The sequence below is a fragment of the Rhamphochromis longiceps genome, linkage group LG17, assembly GCF_057381845.1.
Source record: "Rhamphochromis longiceps isolate RC_006_pf linkage group LG17, R_longiceps_female_GT1.1, whole genome shotgun sequence".
Lineage (NCBI taxonomy): Eukaryota > Metazoa > Chordata > Actinopteri > Cichliformes > Cichlidae > Rhamphochromis > Rhamphochromis longiceps.
The window spans coordinates 17,851,815-17,875,636 of NC_140573.1; the positions used below are offsets into that span (position 1 = coordinate 17,851,815).

General features: G+C 38.4%; 1 protein-coding gene across 3 annotated transcripts; it reads right to left on the reverse strand.

The window, feature by feature from the left end:
* Nucleotides 1-181: 181 nt before the first annotated feature.
* On the reverse strand, nt 182-23,598 carry rad23ab (RAD23 homolog A, nucleotide excision repair protein b). 3 transcript variants are annotated; one of them, XR_014908096.1, is made up of 11 exons: nt 23,396-23,598; nt 18,669-18,750; nt 12,535-12,614; nt 10,435-10,880; nt 9,707-9,753; nt 6,517-6,644; nt 6,322-6,442; nt 5,467-5,524; nt 3,727-3,908; nt 3,058-3,204; nt 182-2,585 (listed from the first exon to the last, which is right to left on the reverse strand). XR_014908096.1 is itself a non-coding variant. In XM_085386035.1 (11 exons), the coding sequence occupies exons 2-11, from the start codon at nt 21,915-21,917 to the stop codon at nt 2,472-2,474; spliced, it is 1,374 nt and encodes a 457-aa protein (XP_085242161.1). In that variant the 5' UTR covers nt 21,918-22,054; nt 23,396-23,592; the 3' UTR covers nt 182-2,471. The 3 variants fall into 3 exon arrangements, 2 of the variants coding, with proteins under 2 accessions (XP_085242161.1, XP_085242160.1); XM_085386035.1 differs by lacking the exon at nt 5,467-5,524 and adding an exon at nt 21,891-22,054 and having other exon boundaries at nt 23,396-23,592; XM_085386034.1 differs by lacking the exon at nt 5,467-5,524.
* Nucleotides 23,599-23,822: the final 224 nt, after the last annotated feature.

Below are 23,822 nucleotides of genomic sequence, written 5' to 3' on the forward strand. Positions count from 1 at the left end.
CAGTAGATTTGAACCCCTAACCCTTCCGATCATGGGCCGACCACTCTACCTTCTGAGCTATTCCTTGATAGATTAATCAGCAGATCAATCACAGAAATTATGCAATGCCTGCTTGCAGTAATATAGTACACACAAAAACAATATTGATGACAAAATATCACTATTCATTTTTTAAAAGCCATTTAATATACACAATGCATAAACAAAACAAAAAAACCATCACAACTACTTCTCAACTCGTACATTTAAGGTTGGTAGTAATTCTTATAGACCCAAAAAAGAAAACAACAGACAAATTAACACCAGAGAGATGCCACAATGGCAGTTTGATCAATCCTTAATCCAAAGGCATGCCATAAATAAAACTCTTTTGCAAGGAACGAGCTAAGGAGCATTTGTCACAGCAAAATACAATTTCTCGCTCACATCGTTTATCCCATTAACAACACTACAGAACAATCGTGTGTCTAAACACAAGCACACTGGATGCTGAAAAACGACTTAACATTCCCATTTCTTTTAGTCCACTTTTAAATGAACACTGTTTGTAAAATAAAATGTGGTGAAGTCTTTGACCGTAAGGCATGGAGGAACAGCAGCCTAACCCTTTTCCAGTTTCAAGATGCATAGAGGATGTGATATGAGAACACTGAACAGAAAATGATTGTTTAAAAGAAATTCATGGATTCTTTGTTTGCAAAAAGTTTCACATTTTCATATTTTTTTCCTTTATGGCTACATGAATAGTAATGTAAGGTCCAATCTAACAAAACTGGTAAAAACAAACTAGCTAAAACCTCCTAGAAGTTTATTCTATGCTGAAAAAGCACATAAACATAGTTTTCCCTGTAAACTTAACACAGTACAAACCTAAAAAGGCTTTCTTGTTGTCTTGGTGAATGACAACAAACGTAGTTAAATGGGTAGTGAAGTTAACTGCTCTATTATATAAGACCAATGAATGCCTACAGTTTCTTATCATTTCTCCAACACAAATGTGAGAATGTCAAATTAAAACAGCAATCATTGAGAGTAAATAAAAAATAGAGTCTCCCTTGGGTCAGCTGGGGAAAGTATCGTGTATATTTCTGTACTTTCAGGATTTGTCTGCTCTATGAATCATCCTTAAGTTTATTTTATTGACTGAAATTTATAAATTAATCCTTGCCCCTAATAATACATAAAGTAAAATATTACTTATCCAAACCATCAAGAAAAAATGTTACTAATAGATGCAGTTTGTACTAATAATGTAATGACACTAAAATAAAGTGACTCAATCACACCATCACAACAAACTGAAAAAAAAAAAAAACACCTTTAAGTCAAAATGCAGGGCACAAGAGCAGACTCAGGGAGGAGCTACTAAAACCTCAAATGCTTGGTGGAGAAGGAAGAGGAGAAGCAGCAACAGCAGACATCACTGTTTCTTTATTTGCCTTATTATCATTATTATCGACTGTCCCCAGAGCTTTCCTTAACAAGGCAACAACAGTTTAACTGCACTTGTGTGAGTGATTCATTCTGACTTAACAGGTGTCTTGTGGAAAAGGAGTTTCTCTAACCCTAATTGCAGGGACTCTTTGTGACATTATCAGATGTGCATTTTCAATGCAACAGACTGAGTAAGTCAGTCATCAAAAAGACAAAACTTTGAGATAGTCTCGACTTGTAAAAGATAGGGGACACTAACATTTCTACATTTAATTAAAATGTAAATGATCTCAATTAAAAACATTTTATCATTTCTCCTTTTTGGGGAACGGTTGAATAGGTGTCAACATTTCAACTATCCAGCTGTGAAATTCAGTCACCTTTTACACATCTACATGGTCAGACACCAATAGAAGAATTTGCAAAGACTTTTTGCATGGACAAAATAAGCAGCGGAAGTGACAGGATCCAATATGAGCTTTGATCTAAATCAATAGTAGCTTCCAAGCAGTGAGGTCAACAGTTTTAGTCAAATGTTCAGGGAACTCCAACATGTAGGTTCGCATGTTGAAAATGCATTTTTTCTCATTTATTATGTATTACCTTACTTTACACATGTACAGTAGTTTAACGTGTTCAACAGGCAGCCTGTGAGCTCACTGCAGAGGAAATCCTCTAACTTAAATCCTGCTGGCCTGTGATGTAGGCTGTTTGCAAATTTACTGGTGGGACTTCTGTCAGTGTGGTCACTCAATACAAGCATCAGCAGTAATGATGTAGTAGCAGTGAGGCAATGCTCAGTGGTAGCACCTATGATGATCATCATAGCTGAATGAAGAGTAGGCAGCGCAACTAACTTTGAACACCATGTCATCATTGTCATCATCATCATCATCGTCATTTAATGGCCACAGTCCCATGGTGTGAAAAGAAATATCCCCTTCCTCTCCTGCCCTTGTTTCTCCCTGGCAGACTTGCAGTGGTGTCATCCACTCTGCAGCCCTCTGTTGAGCAGTGATGAGCCCGGTGATGCGGGCTTACTCATCGTCCCATGTTTGCTGTAGCAGGAAGTTAGCAGCTAGATTCTCATTCTTCTCACAAGCAAAGTACGCCTGGATGACTAAACCTTCAGGGAATCCCAGTGCTTTTAACTGGAAAACAATGTCATTGACATTTTCAGTCCTCCTTTCACCTTATGGACAATTCAACAAGACTAATAAATGTAAAAACACACCTACTATAAAACATTCATGCTCGTGTTCCTGCATTTATGCATTCATTTGTTGTTTGAAAAATTACATGAAGAAAAACTATTAAGTATACATAACTGCTTGACCAGAATATTGCAGAATACTGCCCTTCAAATTTGTATGTTTTCCAATGTGCATATTTAAGAATTTGTTTCATTAATGCTAACAGAAAAACATCAAGGATCCAGCAACATAATTTTCCATCACTGATGTTTCAACAAAAGTCATGGAAATTCAGTAGCAGGTTGTGTTCAGACTGATTTCCTTTCATATGTTTAAAAGAGAAAACTATTTGTTCCTAGGCTTGTGTAATTCTGCACAAATTGTGGAAATTTGGTGGAACTGACTGTGTCAATGTGACTGGCAAACTCACCCTCTCAATTGCCTCTTTCTCCTGTGGGGTGACCTGGATGTAGTTAGTGTGTGGTGACCCATGGGCATCAGCATCTTCTCCTCCTGTATCTCCAGCTTGTGGCTCATTCAGCATCTGTACAAAACGCTCCTGGTGCTCTGTGATTTGCTGCAAGTTACACAGTTGAACTGTATATCAACCACCCAGTTTAGGCAAACTACAGTGGACATGGTAAACAATTAGCTCATTCACTGCCAGCCATTTTCAAATGGCTGGCAGTGAAACACAACAAGACTTGCACCACATTTTTGTCTCACTGCGCAATCCCTTACGTGCGCAAACCCTGCACCTCCTTGCAGGTCTACTTTTACTGCTGGTGGGCTTCAGTTCAACTTACATTGACTGCCATTGACGTCTATGGACGTCAATGGCAGTCAACGTAAGTTTTTCAATTGACGTCTATAGACGTCAATGGCAGTGAATGAGTTAATATAGTCACTTGGGGGGATTTTACGTCGCATTAACATATCAGAGAAATGTTTCCTGAAAAATACATTTACAGATTTATTTCTTTATTGTTCTTACTATTAGGAACAGTTCTTTGAGATACCTTAAACAGTCAAACAGAAATTATATTAACAGACCCTGACAGAACGCCACTAGAGAACGGTGAGTTTTGTGGTGTGGTACCTGCAGCAGCTGTGGGTTGTCTCTCCCGAGCTGTTGCAGCAGGGCTGGCAGGAGGGCTGGGTTCTGCTGGATGATCTGTCTCATCTGCTGGAACTGAGGCTGGTTCCTCAGGAACTCCAGAGGGTTCCCTATGGAGCCAGATCCTCCTCCAGCAGTGACAGGCTGGCTGCTGGACACAGGCCCTGCTCAGGAGGGGACAAAATGTTAACTGTTGCTATTCAAGAAGAGATTACATTTTATAGGATACAATGTAAAGACAGTAAAACCAAACAGTGAAGTCTGTTCTGAGAGTGGCTTCATAGTTCTGTCTTGGTGCACGGTTTTGCTAAACCAGAAAGACTATCATGAGAAAATTTTGTTACTGCTCAGTGACAAAAATACTTATGAGGCCCTGAAACGAGACCCAGGAAGTGGTTAGGAAGAGGTTGATAAGATTGTCTGAAGCAGTTGGAACAAGACAACCATAGCTGTGTAGCTAGCCACAATGTAGCACATTATTATATACCAGCTAGCCCAAATTCAATAACCCTACAAATGTCACGACTGTTTAGTTTTCTGTCTTCCTTTATGTCAAAAGTGATAGCAGAGCTGTACATTTTAATTTTTCAGAAATTCCTCAATCAGAACATGATATATCATCTTTAAATGGAAACTAGCCAGATAACTCCTTGCTAACTTCATAAATTCTGTTTTCGTGGATGTCTGGATGTCAAACTTAGTTGTTTCACCTTGTAGAGCAGCCACACTGATCATATTATTAAAGATGAAAGAATTTAAACAGTTTGTAACTCTCAGTGATGCCACAGTGTTCGTTTGACTTTGGGACCTGAAGCGGAGTTTGGACCCAGGAGCGGCTAATGACAACAGACTTAAAGACGGGATACCCAGGGGATGCTTCACCAAGTTTGTATGGTTTACATAAGATACATAAACAGGGTGTACCTTTAAGATCAATTGTCTGTATGATCAATTCAGCCATCTATAACAACTCAAAGTTTCTGGTTTCGATCCTTAACCCGTTGGTAGGCAGCTCTGAACACCACATCCAGAACACCTTGAATTTTGTTGAGAAGGTGAGAGACGTCATTATGGAGGCAGATAAAATAATAGTGTTGTACGATGTTACATCTCTCTTCACTTGTGTTCCAGTCACTGAAGCAGTGGCGGTAGTTTGCAAGAGATAACAGGATGACCCCAACCTGAGCAACAGGACCACTCTCAGCACCAACCAAGTCTGTTTGGTCTTGGATCTGAGTCTTAATTCCACCTATTTCACATACAAGGCTCAGTACTACAGGCAGAAACATGTGTGTGCCTTGGCTTCCCCAGTTTCACCCATTGTCCCCAACTTGTACATGGAAGAAGGGGAAAAGAGGGCTCTGTTATCCTACCCTGGAACACCTCCACGTCATTGATTATGTGGATGACACCTGGATGAAAATCAAATCTCAGGACGTACCACAATTCAATAATCACGCGCGAACACATCAAATTCACCACGGAGGATATGACAGGCTAGCTGTGAGATTTCCATCTGTAATGGGGGACATTTAAACGTTGATGTGTACCGTAAACCAATGTATACAGATCAGTATTTAAGGTTTGACTCTCATCATCCACTGGAGGCAAAACTTGGTGTTTTTTTTCTACATGATAAAGAAAAAGTTGCTGTGAAAAGAAAGAAATCTGTCAGCATGACTCTTTTGACTTAAATTGGAAGAAATAAATGTGTAAACTTACAGAAAAAGTTCTGGTAGCTCATTGGCCAGACTGTCCAGTGTTTTGGTGTGGGGTTTAACTGTAGTCATAAAAAACAGAAATTTCTGTAGTAGAAAGTGAAAAACAGAAAGTTTTCTGTCATATAATTGTTTATTTCTTGATTCCTTTGTGTAGTATGAATGGTCATAAGGGAGATTTTTTATCAATAGGAAAAACTGTAAAACTTATGGAAATACAGTTAAAGGTCCAATTTTATTAAACTCTTAAAAGTCCAGTTAAAAATCAAACAAGAAGAATTATAAATGGCTTCAAGTGTATATTCAGACCTGTGAGACTTCTTTAGACACTCAAAACACTGAGATATGGCTCTGTGGTACATGCAGACATTTCTGCATCAAAGACGCTTTGTATAAAGGACAAATTTGGTCAAGCGAAATCCCTTCTGGAGAAAAGTTTTATAGTCAGATCAGAAAAAAATATTTTGACACAATGGCAAGAGGAGTTGGAGGAGTAAAAGTGAGACTTTCACACCTAAGAACACTGTACCGACTGTCAAGCACGGTGGTGGTCTTACCATACTTTGGGAATGGTACTGGTACACAGCACAAAGTGGAAATAGTAAAAAAGTGAAATAATCTAAAAAAGAAATACTTCCAAATTCTTCCTCTGATGATGTTGAAGTTCCACTAGTGATAAAACGTTAGTGGTGTGCAGAATTTTTGTGGACGTTGTGTAGCTTTAGACCACAGTTATTCCAGTTGTCATCTTGGCATCATTTCCGTGTCCCCAGGAAGTTCATGCGGAGGAAACAAGCTGCCTTGTTTAAAACAGAAAGTTAAAGAGAAGTAAAAATAAATAAATAAATTGGGCTCTTACTACTGGGGGGTGCTGGAGGCTGCTGTGGTGGTTCTTCTGTAGAAGGTGTAGAGGGGTTGGCTGGAGTACTATGTCTACTTGGTTGTGGATTGTGCAGATCACTAGCCCTTGCTGGAATACCCTGCAACACATGAACAGTTACTGTATAGTTTACAATACAGCTCAGCATGATTATGAAGCTGGTTAAACTCTCACCATGAGCAAGTACTCCACTGCTCTGTCTGGGTTGTTGTAACTGGCTCTTAGTGCAGCAACAACTTGCTCCCGCTCATATCCTATCGACATAATCTCTGACACCAGGTTTTCATATGCTGGTCCAGTCACTGTGGTAACAACAAGAGAGGTTTTTAGGGGCAGGAAAGTTGACCTGAACCTAGATGAAGTGCGCAGGTTGTTTTTGTGTTATTTGGCACAGTAGATATATCAATAGAACTAAATACAGAATAGTGATACTTGAAAGTCTGTAAATCTGTAAATTAAGAGTTTTCTACCTAAACAGTCCTAGGTCCTTCTTGAGTTATCGCATTTGCAAAATTTTCAGAAAACCTAACCTCTGGCCTTAATATTCAAACTTGTCCAAGATTTCTAGTACTTGAACCTATGGTATAAATTTACATATTTTAATTTGCCTATCTCTCCAGTTATTAATTTCACAAACTTGTGCGTTCACGCTGCCTTTTTGCGCCTCCTCTTGTCTCTATGCAGCCTCAAAGAGATACAACCTCAAATATACAAAAGGTGGGATGTAATTTAAAATGTAAAATTAAGTGGAAAACAATGATCTAGTAATCTCAAAAACCCATATTAGGGCTGCACAAGTCATTGAATTTTAATCTCGACTTCAATATTTTGGTTTCTCACAGTAGAACAAACGTGATCAAGCAATACTAAAAATAAATGCTCCAATACCCCAGTGTTGTTTAGTTCACTGCAGAACACATTTAACTTATTCTAACCAATGAAAAGACAGACAGTGTAATTATTGTATGATGGCCAAGAAAAACAGTGCAGGGGTTGTTAACATGATCATCCAACAGCATCTATTAAAGTGAACCTGTACGTCACAATATCCACAAATATGCACTGAAATCACCAAGGCAATCACAAAAAGTCATATTCATTAAACATGGTGGGCAACAAAAGCTGTAGGAAAATGGTCAACATATTGAACGAAAGCTATGTTACCCATCTTTTCCAAAGTGGAAAAACCTCCCAATATTGTGGAAACGACTAACCGTTTTCATTCAGAGGTTGGTTTGGTTGTACAGATTATTGCCTATTATCTAAAAACTCAGAAATAATACTGGTCCCTCTTTGACCAGAATGGAGGCATTTGAGAAGGCTGCTTCTACTTATACATTGAAAAAGAACTGGAGTTTTGCCTCCTTTTTATGCAAAGTACACAGAACCATCAGCACTGATTTATTTTCTAATGGAATTATGTCATTCCAATTTAATCTTAGCTGTGGTACCAGGGAAGGTTTACTACCGTCACCATTAATATTTGACCTTTAACAACTGCTTTCAGTATGCTGACAACATTCTTCTAGCTTCAGTAATCTCCACACAGCAGCATCTGAGATCTCGTTTATTACTGATTCCAGGGTAGCTCAGGATATGCAGCACGTCACCCACTATGTATGGAAGGTTGGTGGTTTGATCTCTAGCTGCTCCGGTCTGCGTGCCAAATGTCCTTTGGGAAAATACTAAACCTTAAGCTGGTCTCCGATGCATCACAGTATGACTGTGTGTGAATGTTAGATAGAAAGCACTTACACAGGAAAACGTGCTTGTGTGAATGGGTGAACCAGTTCATTTTCCATTTGATCCATTCTCTGAAACTTCTGGTTGCATGATTAATTGGACTGTGTCAGAGGTCATGCCACTACCAGCACAGTACAAATGTATGTCATCAAGTGTGACATCAGTTAACCAGGTTTATTAAAAAAATATGCAAACCAAAATTCCCACTGTTATTCAGGCTACTCAATCAGCCATTCAAAACTTGGCTAATATGCATACATCTCTGTTGGGTAAGATCAGTCAGGGCGGGATGGCTGTTCCTCCCACAATGCATCTTATTATATCTATATGTTAATCAGTAAAATACTAGTATAGAACTGTGTCGACAAAAAACAAAAACAAAAAAACAAGATTTTACTAAATAATTTTAAAATAGTTTATGTATGAGTACCATTTATGGACCTTATCAAAGATATTGTCTGAAGAGGATGCTGATAACCCAACATAAAAAAAGACACACAAATGGATGAATGAGAAAGAAATTACAAGCCTGGGAGTGATGTCTTATCGTTTTGCTTTTTGTGATTAGTGACTGTTAGTCTTTGTTCTTTGGTTTACTATTAAAGATAGAAAACACTTTGAAGAACATATTTTTTAAAAAGAGAAAAAAGGAGCATTACATCTTTCCACCTGTTGTGATCATTTCTGATAAAACAGCAAACAGTGGACAGATCAACTGAAAGAACATCTCCATGATGTCAGGTCAGCTAGATGATACAAACTTTCAGATACTGTTCATTTGCTGTAGAAAGTTTTTAGGACTGCAACTTCTGCTTTTGTTCTCCACTTTCCAGTGAGATATGAAACATTTTTTGACTAAGAAAACACGTTATTGGTGCAAAAATACTTGCATATGGTTCCAGTTTTACCATCTTTGGATTTTTTCTCATACATTCAGCTAAAAAAATGGAAACAAATTTTGTGTGTGTGTGTGTGTGTGGGGGGGGGGGGGGGGGGGGGGTTTGAGATGCTGCAAGTAATAAAGCGCCTAAATATATAATTTAAGATTTGTTTTTTTCTTTGTTGTGTGTTATGTCTTGACACAACTGTGGATCATCAGTTGAGTTATGACCCATAGGTCAGAGTTAAGAGACAAACAAAAAGATCAGGACTTAAATTGAGTAAGAAAGTAGCCAATGTCCAAAGAAAAACAGTCTCACTCATTGGAAGCAAGACAGGAATAAATGAGAGGTAGCACCTGACTTTTGCACAGTACTGTACATCATAGGGGCTTTGGCTCAGGAACAGGTTGTCTGCTAATCAGGAGGTTGGTGGCTCGTTCGTATCTTGCCAAAGTATTGCAGTGGGCAAGATACATTTCCAGTCAAGCTTGGGGGGAAAAAATGCTGTCAACTACTGGCTAAAACTGAACTCCACTTATTTAGTCTGTATCTGTTTAAATGCTGAATTTTTCAATAGAAACTACTGTTCTAATTTCCTTACTATCTCCACGTATGCTGTAATATAGAAAATGTTTACTGTATCAGACGCACTCTAATGATTAAAACAAAAAGCACCATATAATTAGTACATTAGTATTTTACTAGTTATGACAAAGAAAAGAATAATCACTGATAATTACCCAGTATTGATGCTGCTTCTTCAAGAAGACCCAGTTCATCAACGAGGCTGAGAGAGATGAACAAACAGATAAAACATGACGTAAATGTTCATTCTAAAGAACCAGGATTTAGGATTTTAAGTGTTCCTTGCTCTATATTGAGGCACTATGATATAACTTAATGCTTATATCCACTACTCAGGTTCTCTTCCTGCATACGATGACTGTTTTTGTGAACTGCCACGATATAAATCAAACTGAATTGAGTGCCAGTAATATACTAAAACTAAAAAAAGTAAATAACATACATCATGTTCAGTTCCTCACTACAGCCACAGCACTAACATGGCCAGAATGAATGAAACACTGATTAAACAATGAAAATGAATCCATATTCACCGTGTTCATCAAGGTTGTGTTGTTTTATGATCAACCTACAGCAGCACACTTATGCTTGAAGAAAAAAAACTGTCACTGCAATTACTACTCAGCTTCACTATACGAAGAAAAGTACTGGGCCACCTACGCATTACATCTAAAGTTGTAATTATCCATGCTCTCACACAAGGCACAAAATGACCTTGATTCTTTGAAGGTGACAAGACATGCAGAAAGTAATTAGAGCTTCTTCGATATATAACCATCTAAACTAGAATAATATGAGCTTACCTACCCATTTTACAACTTCTTATGATATTTCTTGATCAAACAATTAAACTGCCACAGTTTACATAAAACTATTATCCAACCTTGAAGCAGAGGACTGGACTGGTGCTGTGCCAGATGGTTCATTCTCTGGGTCTTCCCTCAGCTCTTCTTCTGACTGGGCAGCAGGGGTGGGGCTATCTGTAGGGACTAACTCAGGGGCTTCCTGTACAGCTTCAGGAGCTGTGGAAGAGGCAGCAGTGGCTGTGGAACCAGAGGCCAGAGCTGATTCTGAGTGTGAGTCCAAGGTGGGTTTTGCTGTTGCACCAACAGAAGCCACAGTGGTGTTTTCTTGAACAGAGGGCGGGGCTTCTGAGGGAGGCACTGACTGTGAGGCAGGTACAGCAGCAGACATTGTGTGTGTTGGTGTGGAGGGCACCTGTGTTGGGCCAGAGGCTGGTGCTGGTGCTGCAGCTGAGGGTGGCACTGGAGTTGCAGCTGGCGTGGGAACTGAGTGAGTGGCTGCTTCAGCAGGAGAGGTTGGTTTGGGCTAAAATGACATTTGAGAGCTGATTATTAGTGGTGTTGCTAAGATAGTCAAACAAACACACAGTTACACACATGTAACTAAAACAGAATCAGTTAGGATGCAACCCTGTTAAACTACCCCAAGAAACATTTCCATGTGAGCCCACAGTGGACAAGTGTGGATTAGCCCATGCCCATCATGGTTTTCTCTAGGCGATGCAGAGTGGGCTTTCCCGTAGAAAACCCATATACTTCAAAGGGCAGAACTTCCCTTTATTTATAATAAGTAAATGACTACTATGGAGAAGATTAAACCATAGAACATTATTACACTTTCAGAAATATGACTCTGAGAGAAAGCGACTCATTGAATTCTAATATATTTGTAAGTTTGCTCACTTACAAAGAAATTCATTTTTGTGCCAATTTATTTTAAGTGTGAGAGACAGGATATTAAATATACATTAAAAAACATATTACATCAAAGTTATAAATTGTTGTGCATGTCATTGAGGGAAATAAATCTTTGATCTCCTACAACTGAGCCAGTATTCTGGCTCCCACTGATTGGTCACAACCAATCAGTCAATTTGATCAACTACAGATACTCCTGCACTCAACTCAGTAAGTATATAAAGCACACCTGTCCACAGAATAACTTCTTTCCATTATAACCTCTCCACACCATGGATAAGACCAACGACCTCTTAAAGGACGTCACACAGAAGACTGTAGGCTTGGGAGAAAGTGCTGTGGTCAGACGGAACCAAAATCGATCTCTTTAGCGTTAACTTGACCCACTGTGGAGAAAGAGAGATGCTAGTGTGTGACCCAAAGAAAATCATCCCACAGCCAAGCACAAAGGTATGTATTGTAAACTCTTGGATGAGAAGCCCCTCTACCAGAACACTGATGATGAGTGTTGACTTAGTATTATAGCATGACAATGACCCAAACCATACCACCAAGGCAACAAATGAGTGCCTAAAAAAGAAGCACGTTAAGATGAGGGATTGACTAGCCAGCCTCCAGACCTCAGTCCTAGAAGATGTGTGGAGGGAGCTGAAAGCTTTGTGTTGAGGCAAGCAGCAGGCAAGGAATCTACATGATTTAGAGAGTTTCTGTGAAGAGGAGTGGGACAAAATTCCACATATAACAACTGTCACCACTGTGCTCGCCAAGTTGGTCATGTTTTGCTCGGGGATCAAATACTTACTTTACTCAATGACATGCAAAGGAAATAATAACTTTTTTGTAATTTTTGCAGATATTAAAACTTCACTAGAAGAACCAAAGGTGTGAAAAAATGTATACCAATTAAATAGATTCAGGAAAAATGAACTAACAGAGGGTTAGTGCCGAAATACAGGGATATGATAGCAGTATTGGTAATACATGGCAGGCAAAGAGTTAAACAGTAGTTTAAAAGTCTTCAGGAGAACTTTGTTGTGCACAACTTTAACTGGACAAGGATTGCAATAAATAACTGTGATAGTGTTAAGAATTGATGCTTAGTGTATAATAGTGTATTGATATCGTTTTTATGGAGGAAGTGCACAGAACCAATATAGTCACCCTGGCAGCCATCACAAGCTATAGTAAAACTGAGTAAATAAAAAAGCAACAAAGTTGTGTGTATAACATGACCGTCTAAAGAAGAAACCAAAGACACTAACCTTGGTAACCATGACCACCACAAAGTTCTTCTCATCGATTCTGTACTCTTTCAGTGGGATATCATCGTTTAAGATTTTGCCTGTGACATTCACACAGAAACAGCAAGTGACAAAAGATATGACAGAATGATTGAACACTGACTATGAAACAGATTTATAGGCTGTAACCTTTACATGTAGGGTGTATAGAAAATATAAACGTAGCCAATGTGAAATCAATCAATGGTTTAGGAAGTCCCATCAAAAAGCTTTGAGCTGAGCATTTTCACTGTTGCTATTTCAGAGACATCACGCACTCATAGTGTGATCCATCAATCTCCAAGGCAAGCAACTGCAAGTGGCATCATCCTTCTTATATAATTTACGAAACGTTTTACGAAACAAAAAGTGTTATGCACTTCTACAATGGCTTCCCTTTTTAAAACTGCAAGATACACTTAAGTTTCTTTTAAAATTTTATTAACATGGTTATGAATATGTTATTAGGCACTTTTGCATTTCAAAACTCTGTTTCCTGCTTTCCTTGCATTTTGCTTATTTGGCTCTGGTTTCTGCTTATTACGTAAAAACTACCACAGTTGTTTCCGGTCAATAATAACACACCTTTAAGCTACCAAAGGTAATTGAGTGGTAATAACACATTATTAATGCTTGTTTCTGACTTGTTACCCTACTATTGCCACTTTCTTACAGAGCTGTGTTTCCACATTATTACCCCCAGTTTTGGGCCATTATTATCCAATTACATAAATTTCAGTGTAATACTCAACTGTAACCACTGTTGCTACCACAATAGTACTTTAGTGGTTATTACTTTGGTAATTGAATGGTAATAACTTAGAACTTACCACCTTATTATGTTCTGTTCCTCCGTGTTATCCTACTAAACTATTACAAGGCTGTAATAAAAAGCACTACCAATATGTTTTTCTGGAATGTCATATCTTGGGTCAAGCTTTTTAACAAGCTGCTTAAAGCCCTTATCATGTAACTGCATCAGTAATAAGCTAATAATTATTTTCACATCTGAAATAACCTGTGACCAAATGTTTAAGGACCCTCCCCAGTCCAGTCAGACAGAGATCTCTGAGCTATGCCTTAAAAAGCAATCTAGCTGGATATCTAGACTGATATTGACTAGGTCATGTTTTAGGAAAGAAAGGTCACCACAAGGACAAAGACAGGCTGTAGAAGAGAGCCAGAGAGTAATATTTTCTTCTTCTTTTTTGAGTGAATCTAAGTGAATTACTTAAATTTCTCTAGGAGCCACAATAAAAATTCTACTTTTACATTCAGAGTCTTTTGGCCCATATCAGCACCTAATAAGCTCAGACAAATATATGATACTGAACTCACTTTAAGAATAATCAGTATGTGCAGTTTGCTATGTGATCATGAAACTGATCGGAAATAACTAAACTAATCAAAATTTGTGGCTTTTATTTATTATCCTCATAGGTTTTCTCTAACTGATAACGCTGGCAAATGTGTAGTTTGAAGAAACTTTTAATAACTCCTTTAACATGTTAAGAAGGAAACCTTTGATGATGGAGATGACTGGTTTCATGAAACAGGCAAGATCGATGACTGTAAAAAAAGATGGACGACGTGGCACCCCCACCCCAAATGTCATCTATTTGTGACAGCCTTTTTCTGTCTTACAACAGTGTCGGCATGAGAATAATTAGTACTAAGAACAGAAATAAAAATAATCTAATCTGTTTTTTGTGGTTGATTCATTCATCTAATTAGTTTTGGATTAATGTTTGGGTAACGCTAATAGAAGTCTATCAATGTCAAAAAAGTTTGCCAGTGTGATTTCACGTTTATGTTTGATTAAAATCCAGTAGGGCATGAGATGTTTATGTTAAAACTGCTGCAGTGTTGTCAAATTGTAGGACATGAATGTGCTTATGAATACTAGGGTGACTTTGCTCATTTTTATTAAGAAATAATATTTTTTCCACTGTGCTATCTTGTACCGGTTTCTCTTTTTTGGTAATGACTTTTCTTCATTTGGACAAAACCATTTCAAATGATGCTGAGGAATTGTGCTCTATCATACAAAACAACTGTGTAGGATTGGATATATGCACCTCTACATACCCAGGTGTTGCTGTAACCCATTTACTTGGCACACAACAAATACTTTACCTTGGAATAAAGATAAAAGAAGAGAAAAAAAACTTGTGAATATTATACAAGTAACACATTTAATTATTTACAGGAATATAATGTGTAATACTTCATTGCAAGAGATCAGCTCAAAGAATTAATTACTTCTTTATCTTCTTTCTGTGGCAGCAATGGAAGGCTTATCAGGCTATAGATGACAAACCAGGCTGCAGAAGCAGCAACGCCTCTGTATGAGCGGACTGTAACACCATGACATCAACAACACTGGACATAAAACCTGCTTTCATTCTATCCTGTACTGTCATCAATAGAAAAGTTAGGAAAATATAACATTTGAAGACAATGTCAGAAAATAACATGAAAATGTGCTATTATTACTACTGTTTATATGGCCATCATTAGGGGTGCTCTGATGAAAAAGGGCCTAAACTTGCCTATGCTAACAACCACGTTGTTATAATTACAAAAACACATCGCAACATCTAATTGTTCTACAACATTTAACATCACTCTTTAGCTCCTGTTAATTCATTTGCTAGACTAGCCGTTAGCATACGCACTGTGTTAGAGGCATGTTGCTATCTAGTTAACAATGCTACACACCTGTTACTACTGCACACTCCACAGAGGCCCAGAGTTACTGTTCATTCCATAATTATCTGGAAATTAACTGTTGCCCTGAGATTTTACACAAGACCAAAGATAATATAAAAATGACGTTTTAAACAGTTTTAGATCAAATCACAGAGCACTCTCATACCTGGTAACATGGAAACTTTAAATAAAATGTTAGATTTAAAAGCACAGCAGCAGAAGGCGGTGTCATTTTTCTATTTATTTATTAGAATCATCAACAGATACATTCACCCTGGGGGAAAACCAGTGACCAGCAGGAGCACAGCTGTCCTTTGCCAGATGTTCTGTTTAACTACTGAGAAAGACGTCATTTCAGAAACATCAGGAAGACTGAAGCTCATCGCAGGGATCAAGCAGGACTCAAACTGTTTACCAGCAGCGCCCTCAGAGGGAAATCTTCAGACCTCCACCTTAAGCCCATCCCAGAAAATGTGCAACCCCAGCACTTCATGAACGGTGTGACAGCGACATTTGCTTTGTGTGCTGTTAGAAGTACTGCACATCATCCTCATATAAAGAGGCTCTGGACTCACATGATCAGGTTATATTCAGTCCTGTAGCTAGTTATTAAAATATATATTATCCTCTCTGATTATTCTGGTATGAATGACTCAATTACAAATAACACACGCAGTGTGAAAGAACTGCAGATTAACCTTTTAGTTTAACATACAAGTGACGACCTTTGACCTTCATCAGGTTGTATTCAATGCTGTCAGAGAAAATCTCATGTCTTCTTCATGCAGCTGACTGCATTCAGTCTATTAAACAGAAGCTGTGCAGGTTTGAGATCAGCAGCTTTCTGAAACACCAAACTGAGGTACTGTTTATGCTGATATATAGCAGGCAGGGGTGATTAATCCCTTTGACTTTTTGTCTTTAACTTTATCAATAAAACACCTGCAGCTTTCACTGAAAGCACACAATATGGTGCTTTAGCCTTTGCACTTTTTTCATCAGTTAATGTTGGAGTTACTGCAAAGCGTGAATCATAGGATGATCTGTCTGCTGTCACTGGGTGGTGCTGAGGTCTAATCTGAGGGCAGCCCCTGTAATCACAAAGAGAACAGAATCAACACAAACCGTAACATGTTCATCCTTCAAATCTGAAATAAATCTGATCCTTTCCTGTCCTCACACACTTCAGGATCTGCAGTTCTACACTTACATTTTTTCAGTTCTACAGTTCTGCTGACATTAGCTTTTTATTTACGAAAGTTTACAGTTTAATGTTTACCTTTGAGTTGTTGGTGGTTTTTAAATTGTGATTTCCAAACATATGATGATGGAGCAGCTTTCCAGTCCTGGTGCATCGTGGTCAGCTGCAGGGAAACAGACAAACATATCATCACCAGTGTTTGAGCTGGTGCCTGAGTATTGTAAACTGTAACCGTGAGAACATTTTCAGTCCTCTAATTCTAATTGTTCTAATTGTGCTAATGACGAGTTATTGAACTGCAAGGTTTTTGTAAATTTCGTGTTACTGTCCTTACAGATGTGGCTAGAGAGAGAAAACATGCTGCTGTTTGCACATATTTAATAATCAGCTCTACACAGAGCTGAAGGACAGTCCAGCCTGTTGCTTTTCCAATCTTAACACACATTAGTTAGTGACTGAACAGGCCGGTGACTTTTCTCTGTTTCTCATGTAACTGGTTTCAGCGCCTCACCTTCAGCTGCAGGTCTGAACATCCTTTAGTTCAGTACAGTCAGAGCAGCTGAGCAAATGTCTGAACTACAGCACTGAATTTAATGAACATTCAAGCTCAAAGTGTCGGCTCTCAGTTCATTCATGTGCACAGATTAACTGATGAACGCCGCTTTCCCTGACAGCCGACTTCTCATCGTAGCTAGCTAGCCAAGGACATAGTTGCTAAATAGCTGACAAGCACACATTTAACTTACCGAAAAAGTACGCCAGGGCCTCGGGTCCTTCTGTCGGTTAATCCAGTTTACTGCAGAACACCTCACGCTGTCAGTTTGAAACAGTCCATTGTGGTTTTGTAAAGTAAACGCTGGACCTCCTCTCTGGGTCCTGATCCATTCCCAAACAGAGAAGTTTGGGAATGGTTTGTGCAAGTTTCTCCGTGACTGCAGCTGCCAGTCAAAGCTGTTATGATGACCCCAATTCAACAGCATTATGGTAGTAGTCAAACTCATGAGACTTATGCTCACCTTTAATTCCAGTTGTGACATTTAAATTTTTCTAATATACATTTAATCTGGGGCAGCATATTGTGTGGTGGTTAGCACTGTCGCCTCACACCAAGAAGTTTGTGGGTTCAAATCTACCATGTGTCCGAGGCCTTTCCGTGTGGGGCTCTCCCCCGTGTTTTCTCCCTGGGTCCTCCTCTCACAGTCCAAAGACATGCACTAAGTGGGGTTAGATTAGCTGGTCATTTTAAATAGGTGCAAATGTCAGTGCAAGTGGTTGTCTGTCTCTCTGTGTCGGCCCTGCAGCAGACTGTCCAGAGCGTACCCTGTCTCTTGCCCTATGGCAGCTGGGATAAACTCCAGCACCCCCACGGCCCTGAATAGATAAGCAGAAGAGGACGGACGGACGGATGAATACGTTTATTTTGTTCAGAACATGTATTATTCCATATAGCAATGAGAAATCTTTTCTGCAGAGAAAGTACTTTTAGATTTAATACTTTAAGTTAAATTTTCCAATTAAACAGTTTAGTGTGTTGAAGCAGTTTTACTTTCTGTTTTTTTTCCAATGTATTTTTTGTGGCTTTTACTCTTTATTGTGTTCGGACAGTGGAGAGAAGACAGGAAAGCTGGGGATAGAGAACAAATAGAAGCAATAGCAGATTGGAGCCTGGACCTCTGCTTTAGTCTTACAGCATATGGAAAACCTGCTCAGCCCAGTGAGTTAGATTAAAATCCTTCAGTCAGGAAGTTGAACATAGTGACATTTCGAGTAATGTACAAGAGAAGACAACAATTTTTGTAATTTTAATATATACTGCAGCAAACATATAAGGCTTTCTTCCTAAATGTATAAAGATGGCAGTCTTCATTTCAATTATATCTGGACTGCTTGCTGTGGCGGTCTCTACTAAAACTTACTTAGGTATTGTCACCTGTTTCTCAGACAATCTTTTAAGATCAGATGATAGCGGGAGAGGTCGTGAAGTGGAGAACTGTTTAAATGCCACATTTGTTGCAGCTTATCCACCTCTGCCACAGCTGTTCTATTCAATTTAATTACTATAATTATAGTGTGTTTGCAGTCTGCATTTCCCAAATTAATTATACTGGGTAAATTATTATTACTATTTTTTTTGAGGTAATGACATGAGAAACAACGTCTGATTAAAAATCAGCTATTATTTTCTCTTAACCCTCAAGCTTACCTGCATAGATGAGTTTCTGTCCCACTGAAGGAAATGCATCTTTACCTCTGTGCTCTTCTATTTTCTCCTTCAGGGCTTTCACCTGTCAAACATATCAAGAAATATTAGGTGGAATGAGCTCTTCTTACTATCCTTTGTCTGCGAACTGACAGATCCATTTATCTCACTGTCTCACGTCAAAGTGATTATTTGTGATTATCGATATAACTGAAAATGTAACTATTTAAAATGAGAGCACAGTTAAGAGTTTGATTGTTGCTTTTATAATTCCAGTTATGCCATTTTGCCACAACGCTGCCTAATATGTTTTGACAGTTTAACTGCATACATCTGTCACAAAAAACAAGGCTGTTCATTGTTTTTACGTGACATATTAAAATCAGAGTTTTTAAAGAAAATATTTTCCTAAATTGAAAAATAAATAATGGACTGGTTCTTATATAGCGCTTTTCTACTCTTCTGAGCAGTCAAAGCGCTTTATACAACTGTAATAAATAATCACAAGTACAGTGATGTTAAATACAATTACTTTGACTTTTTGGGAGATTTTCTTACTTTAACCGGAGACACAAAGTGTTGCTGTATTACATCTCCTGGTTCTCATGAGGATTTCTAATTAGAATATTGTTATAAGTTGATGTGGATTAATTTATGCCTTTTATTAGTCTGTGAATTCTTTTTAACAGCTGCACCTCTTTGCATGTTAAACTATGATCCCCTGGGTCCTCCTGTACTGGCCTGCTGTCTCTCTCTGTCTGTATGTGTGTTTTGTCTTCCGATGGCTTGTTCCAGAAAGCATCTCCCACCCTGTGCCCCTCGACCCTCCTGATGAGCCACACCTGGCAGCTGTTGGCTAATTAACCCTCCAGGTCCAGGGTTTAATTGGCCGTTTTTCACTACTTTTGATTTTGTCTTTGTATTTCACCTTTAAAACTTGCCTTGTTTGATATCATTCTCTTCAGCACAACCTCACATGTCTGAATTTAGAGTTATTGTTTTATATTAAGACACCGTGTTAACAGAATTGATCTAAAATTACACAAAAATCATAAAATCCAAGTTGGAAAAAGTTATATTTTTTACTGTAAAAACCACAAACATGTTTATTGTTTAAATGCAAATATACATTGTAAATTTAAACAGCTAATGCCTTGGGGGTTTTCTTTGTACAACCATTTAAAACTACTACTAAAATTAAAATTACAAAACAATTAGGTGTCACAATAAGATGCCACACAAATTCTTTGTGCCACTCCAAAAATAGTTTCTGTTCACCACAAGACAGCGAACAAATCACAGGGATAACCTGCAGGCCTGACATCACTACTGTTTTTACTGTTTCTTCCCGCACTAGATGTGATGATAGTATTCAGAAAAAAACATGAAGTATTTTTCTTATCATAACTCTGGTTTTATGTAGCCCATCAACACAATGTTAAAACTGGTACAGAGTTTGAAGTCCACACTTTCAACACAAGTATCAGCATCAGAATACGTTATTTTCCCTAATAACGTTTAGTGGTTAAGCAGAGACCACCACCCTGGCAGCTGAAGAGCCCCCCCCCCCCGAGTTCCACTGATGCACCAGAGGCCCCCGCACCAGGGCTGGGCCACCGTGCATGCAATCACCACCACCCTGGCAACACACTAACCAGGACCCAAGCCCCCCAGGCCCAGCCAAAACCCCAGCCCGGTGGCGGAGAACCCCCAAAACCCTCCAGTTCATGAGGAGAGTCTTCTTGGCGATGCATAGGGCGGTGAGAGCCATGTGAACTGTATTCATCTCTGTAGTGCCATCATGTAAGTCGCCCAATAAGCAAACTGAAGGGGAGGCTGGAATGCTACATTTCAGACACTTTGACAAGTCTTCACATATCGCACGGCAAAACCTCTGAACAGGTGGACAGAACCAAAGAGCGTGGATGTAATTGTCAGGTGTATGACCAGTTGTTACATGATGTAAAACCCATCGTGAACATCTGTTGACCTGTATAGTGCAGTCTGTGTAGTATTTTGCATTGTATTAATTGTAGACTGGGATTTCTAATCAATTTAAAGGTTTTTAAACATATCTGAGACCAGACTGATAGATATATTTTAATCAGCTTATCGAATAATCTGAAACTCTTGAGATTGTTTTTTAATATAATTACCTCAAAAAGAGAGTGGTTTGTGAGTGTTGGAGAAAAAATAACACATCATCTGCATAAAGACTGATTTTATGTTCTACGTTCTTGCATTTTATGCTCTCGATCACTATAGCCTGGTTTTAGTAGGAGACTAATGTTGGGAGAATTCATATTTGGTGGTAGTCTGACATTTTCCTTGATTTCCTGCAGCATTCTGTGGAATACTGGTGCCAGAATGCTCTACTTGAAATCCATCTGGACCTGGAGCCTTACTATTTTGCGTACTTTTCAGGGCTTTCTGGAGTTCACCTGATGTCAGCGGTGAAGCCAGTGACATTGCTTGACTGTCTGATCCTTTCAGAAAGATTACGTTGTCAAGTAATGGATCGATTTCGTTTTTTGATGGGTTCATCTGTTGGTAATATGAAGTTTTGTAAAATTTCCTGAAAGTGTTGTTTATTCTTTCAGGGTCATATAATGTGTTCCCAGATAAGTCTTTAATGGCACCTATAGTCATTTTTCTTTATTTATTTTTAACTGGTTGGCTAGAAATCGACCTGAATTGTTACCATGTTCAAACTTTTGCAAGCAGTCTTTGTAGTAAGAATTGATTTTTTTTTATTGAAAATTTCATTTAATTCTAGTTTTGTTTATGTATTTTTTTCAGAATTTTCCTGTTCCTGGGAGGACACTTCTACGATTTGATTATTTCTTCTAATTCCTGAATACGTTTGTTTTCTCTTTTCTTTTTATGTGACGAGAATTAAATTATTTTACCTCTCATCACAGCTTTTCCTGCTTCCCAGAAAACAGATGCTGATGGTCCAGGCAGATCATTACAGTCTAAATATAAAGCTCACTGTTTTTTAAATATTTAATAAAATCTTCATCTTTAAGCAATGATGTATTTAATCTCCAGTTTTTACTTGGTGGAATGATTTTCTTACTTATTAGAATCAAAGATACAGGAGCATCTCAGTATCTCAGTGCATCTCAGTGTCTGAAATGTCACTTTACAGTGAGCTGCTGACTAGGAAATAATAGAAACGAGAGTAGGAGTGATGGATATGTGAGAATAAAGTATACTTCTTACGGTTAGGGTGGAAGGAACGCCATGCATCGCAAAGTCTGAAATTGATCATGTACTGTTTAACTATATTTGTGGACAGCCAATTGCGCTGAGTTCCTGCTGAATTCAGCTGTCCATTTCTTCATTTAGTCCAAAGTTGAGGTCGCCCCCAAGAACAAGTAAGCAATCTAGGGAGAGTGCAGTAAAAAAAACGTGGAAGAATGAGCAGCCGTATACACTTACAATACAGAACTTTTTGTTAAGTATGGATAATTTAATAATTAGAATTCTTCCCTCTGGATCTATAACTGTGAATACTGTGAAATTAATATTTTATGTGTTAAAATCACTACATTCCTCTGCCTGGAGCTATAGCAGGCTGAGAACACATTAGGAAACAAAGGTGTTTTAAGTTCATGCGGCAGGTCTCTGAGTCGCTTGTAATAAAACAACATATGCCTGTAGTTTGTTTTAAGCTGGTTCAATATCTTTACCCTCTTTTCTCTGGAGCCAGCTCAATGCACAGTCCATGTGACAAACCTCATGGCAATCAAGCGCACCAGTATAACAAAAGGTCCACTTGGGAAAATAAATGTGTTGGGTGAAATTTCCATTTTAAAAAGATAATAGTAATGAATTGAGCAATTTTACATTTTTAAAATGACTTGACAGTTACATAAAAAGCTATAAGCTCATTATATAGCTCATGGTACACTTTTACATCAGTATATATTTGCATAACCAACTGATAAGAAGACATGTAAAGAAGAACTAAACACCAAACACTGTGTGATGCCAATGATTGTTACAGTCCCTGCCATTAACATGACATAATACTTAAAACGTTATTAAAAACGTTATTAGCTTAATAAACATAATTTAATTTGATGAACTATTATTTGATGGGGAAACTTTTTTTTTTAATCTAACAGATTTAACGATCAGCCATCCCAGTGTTACATTTGCGGACAGGCTTAAAATACTGCACCGTCATTCATGGTGATATACTGAAACAAGTCCGAGTGAAACAGTGTCAAGTGAAATAACAAAACACACATATTTCCGGTCTGTTATTTCAACGTACACACATGCTGCTTATTCACTGCATAACATCACAACGAAACCCAGTGAATACGCAAACACCATCCATGAGTAAACTGCAGATCTTCCATTCATGTAGCTTCTTCCGCATGGTTGTGGTTGGGATGGAGCCGACTTTTCGATAGTGTTTTATTATTTTATTTTGAAGGAAAATGTGCTCTATTCCTGTCTTTCCTGCGCTATAGTACCTTATGTGAACTCTGCGATACTGCAGAACTGATAACTTGTCTGGAAGCATTTTTGTCACATCGACGTAATGTTATTTATTTTGGGGGGTTTGTAATAAAAAAAACAAACAAAACTGATTTATCTCAATTTAAACACCCTTTACTATGGCTATTTCCCCACACCGGGTAAAATTCCCGCATGCCTCAGCCAGCCCCCCGAGCCCGACCATGTTTACTTCGGCCCCGTTAACTTCTACTCACCGTCAGTTCTGGGTCTATTTCGATTCTGAACGTCTGCTGTTGGAGTGTCTTCAGTGTTATAGTTAGCATCTTTCCGGTGGTTCTCGGACAACAGTGGACTCGGAAGAATTTCTCAACAGCAGCAGCTCTTTTTTTGTCAGTATTTTTCCGGCTCTGTGTATATGTGTGACTCAGCTGTCTTAGTGCCGCTGAGCATGCTGGCCACCCACGCCATCTACTGCTGGAGTCACAGTATGACATGCTGTTGACTTCACATCCTGTCGGAAATACCCAACTCTAAGCACAAAAATATTTACAATGATTATAATTCAATTAAATTCAGTTTAAATCACAACACAGCTACCTCAAGGAGATTAGAATTTTTAATTAGAGCCTCCAAATTTAACTCACATATAGTCCCTTTAATACAGATTGCCAGGGATTAGAG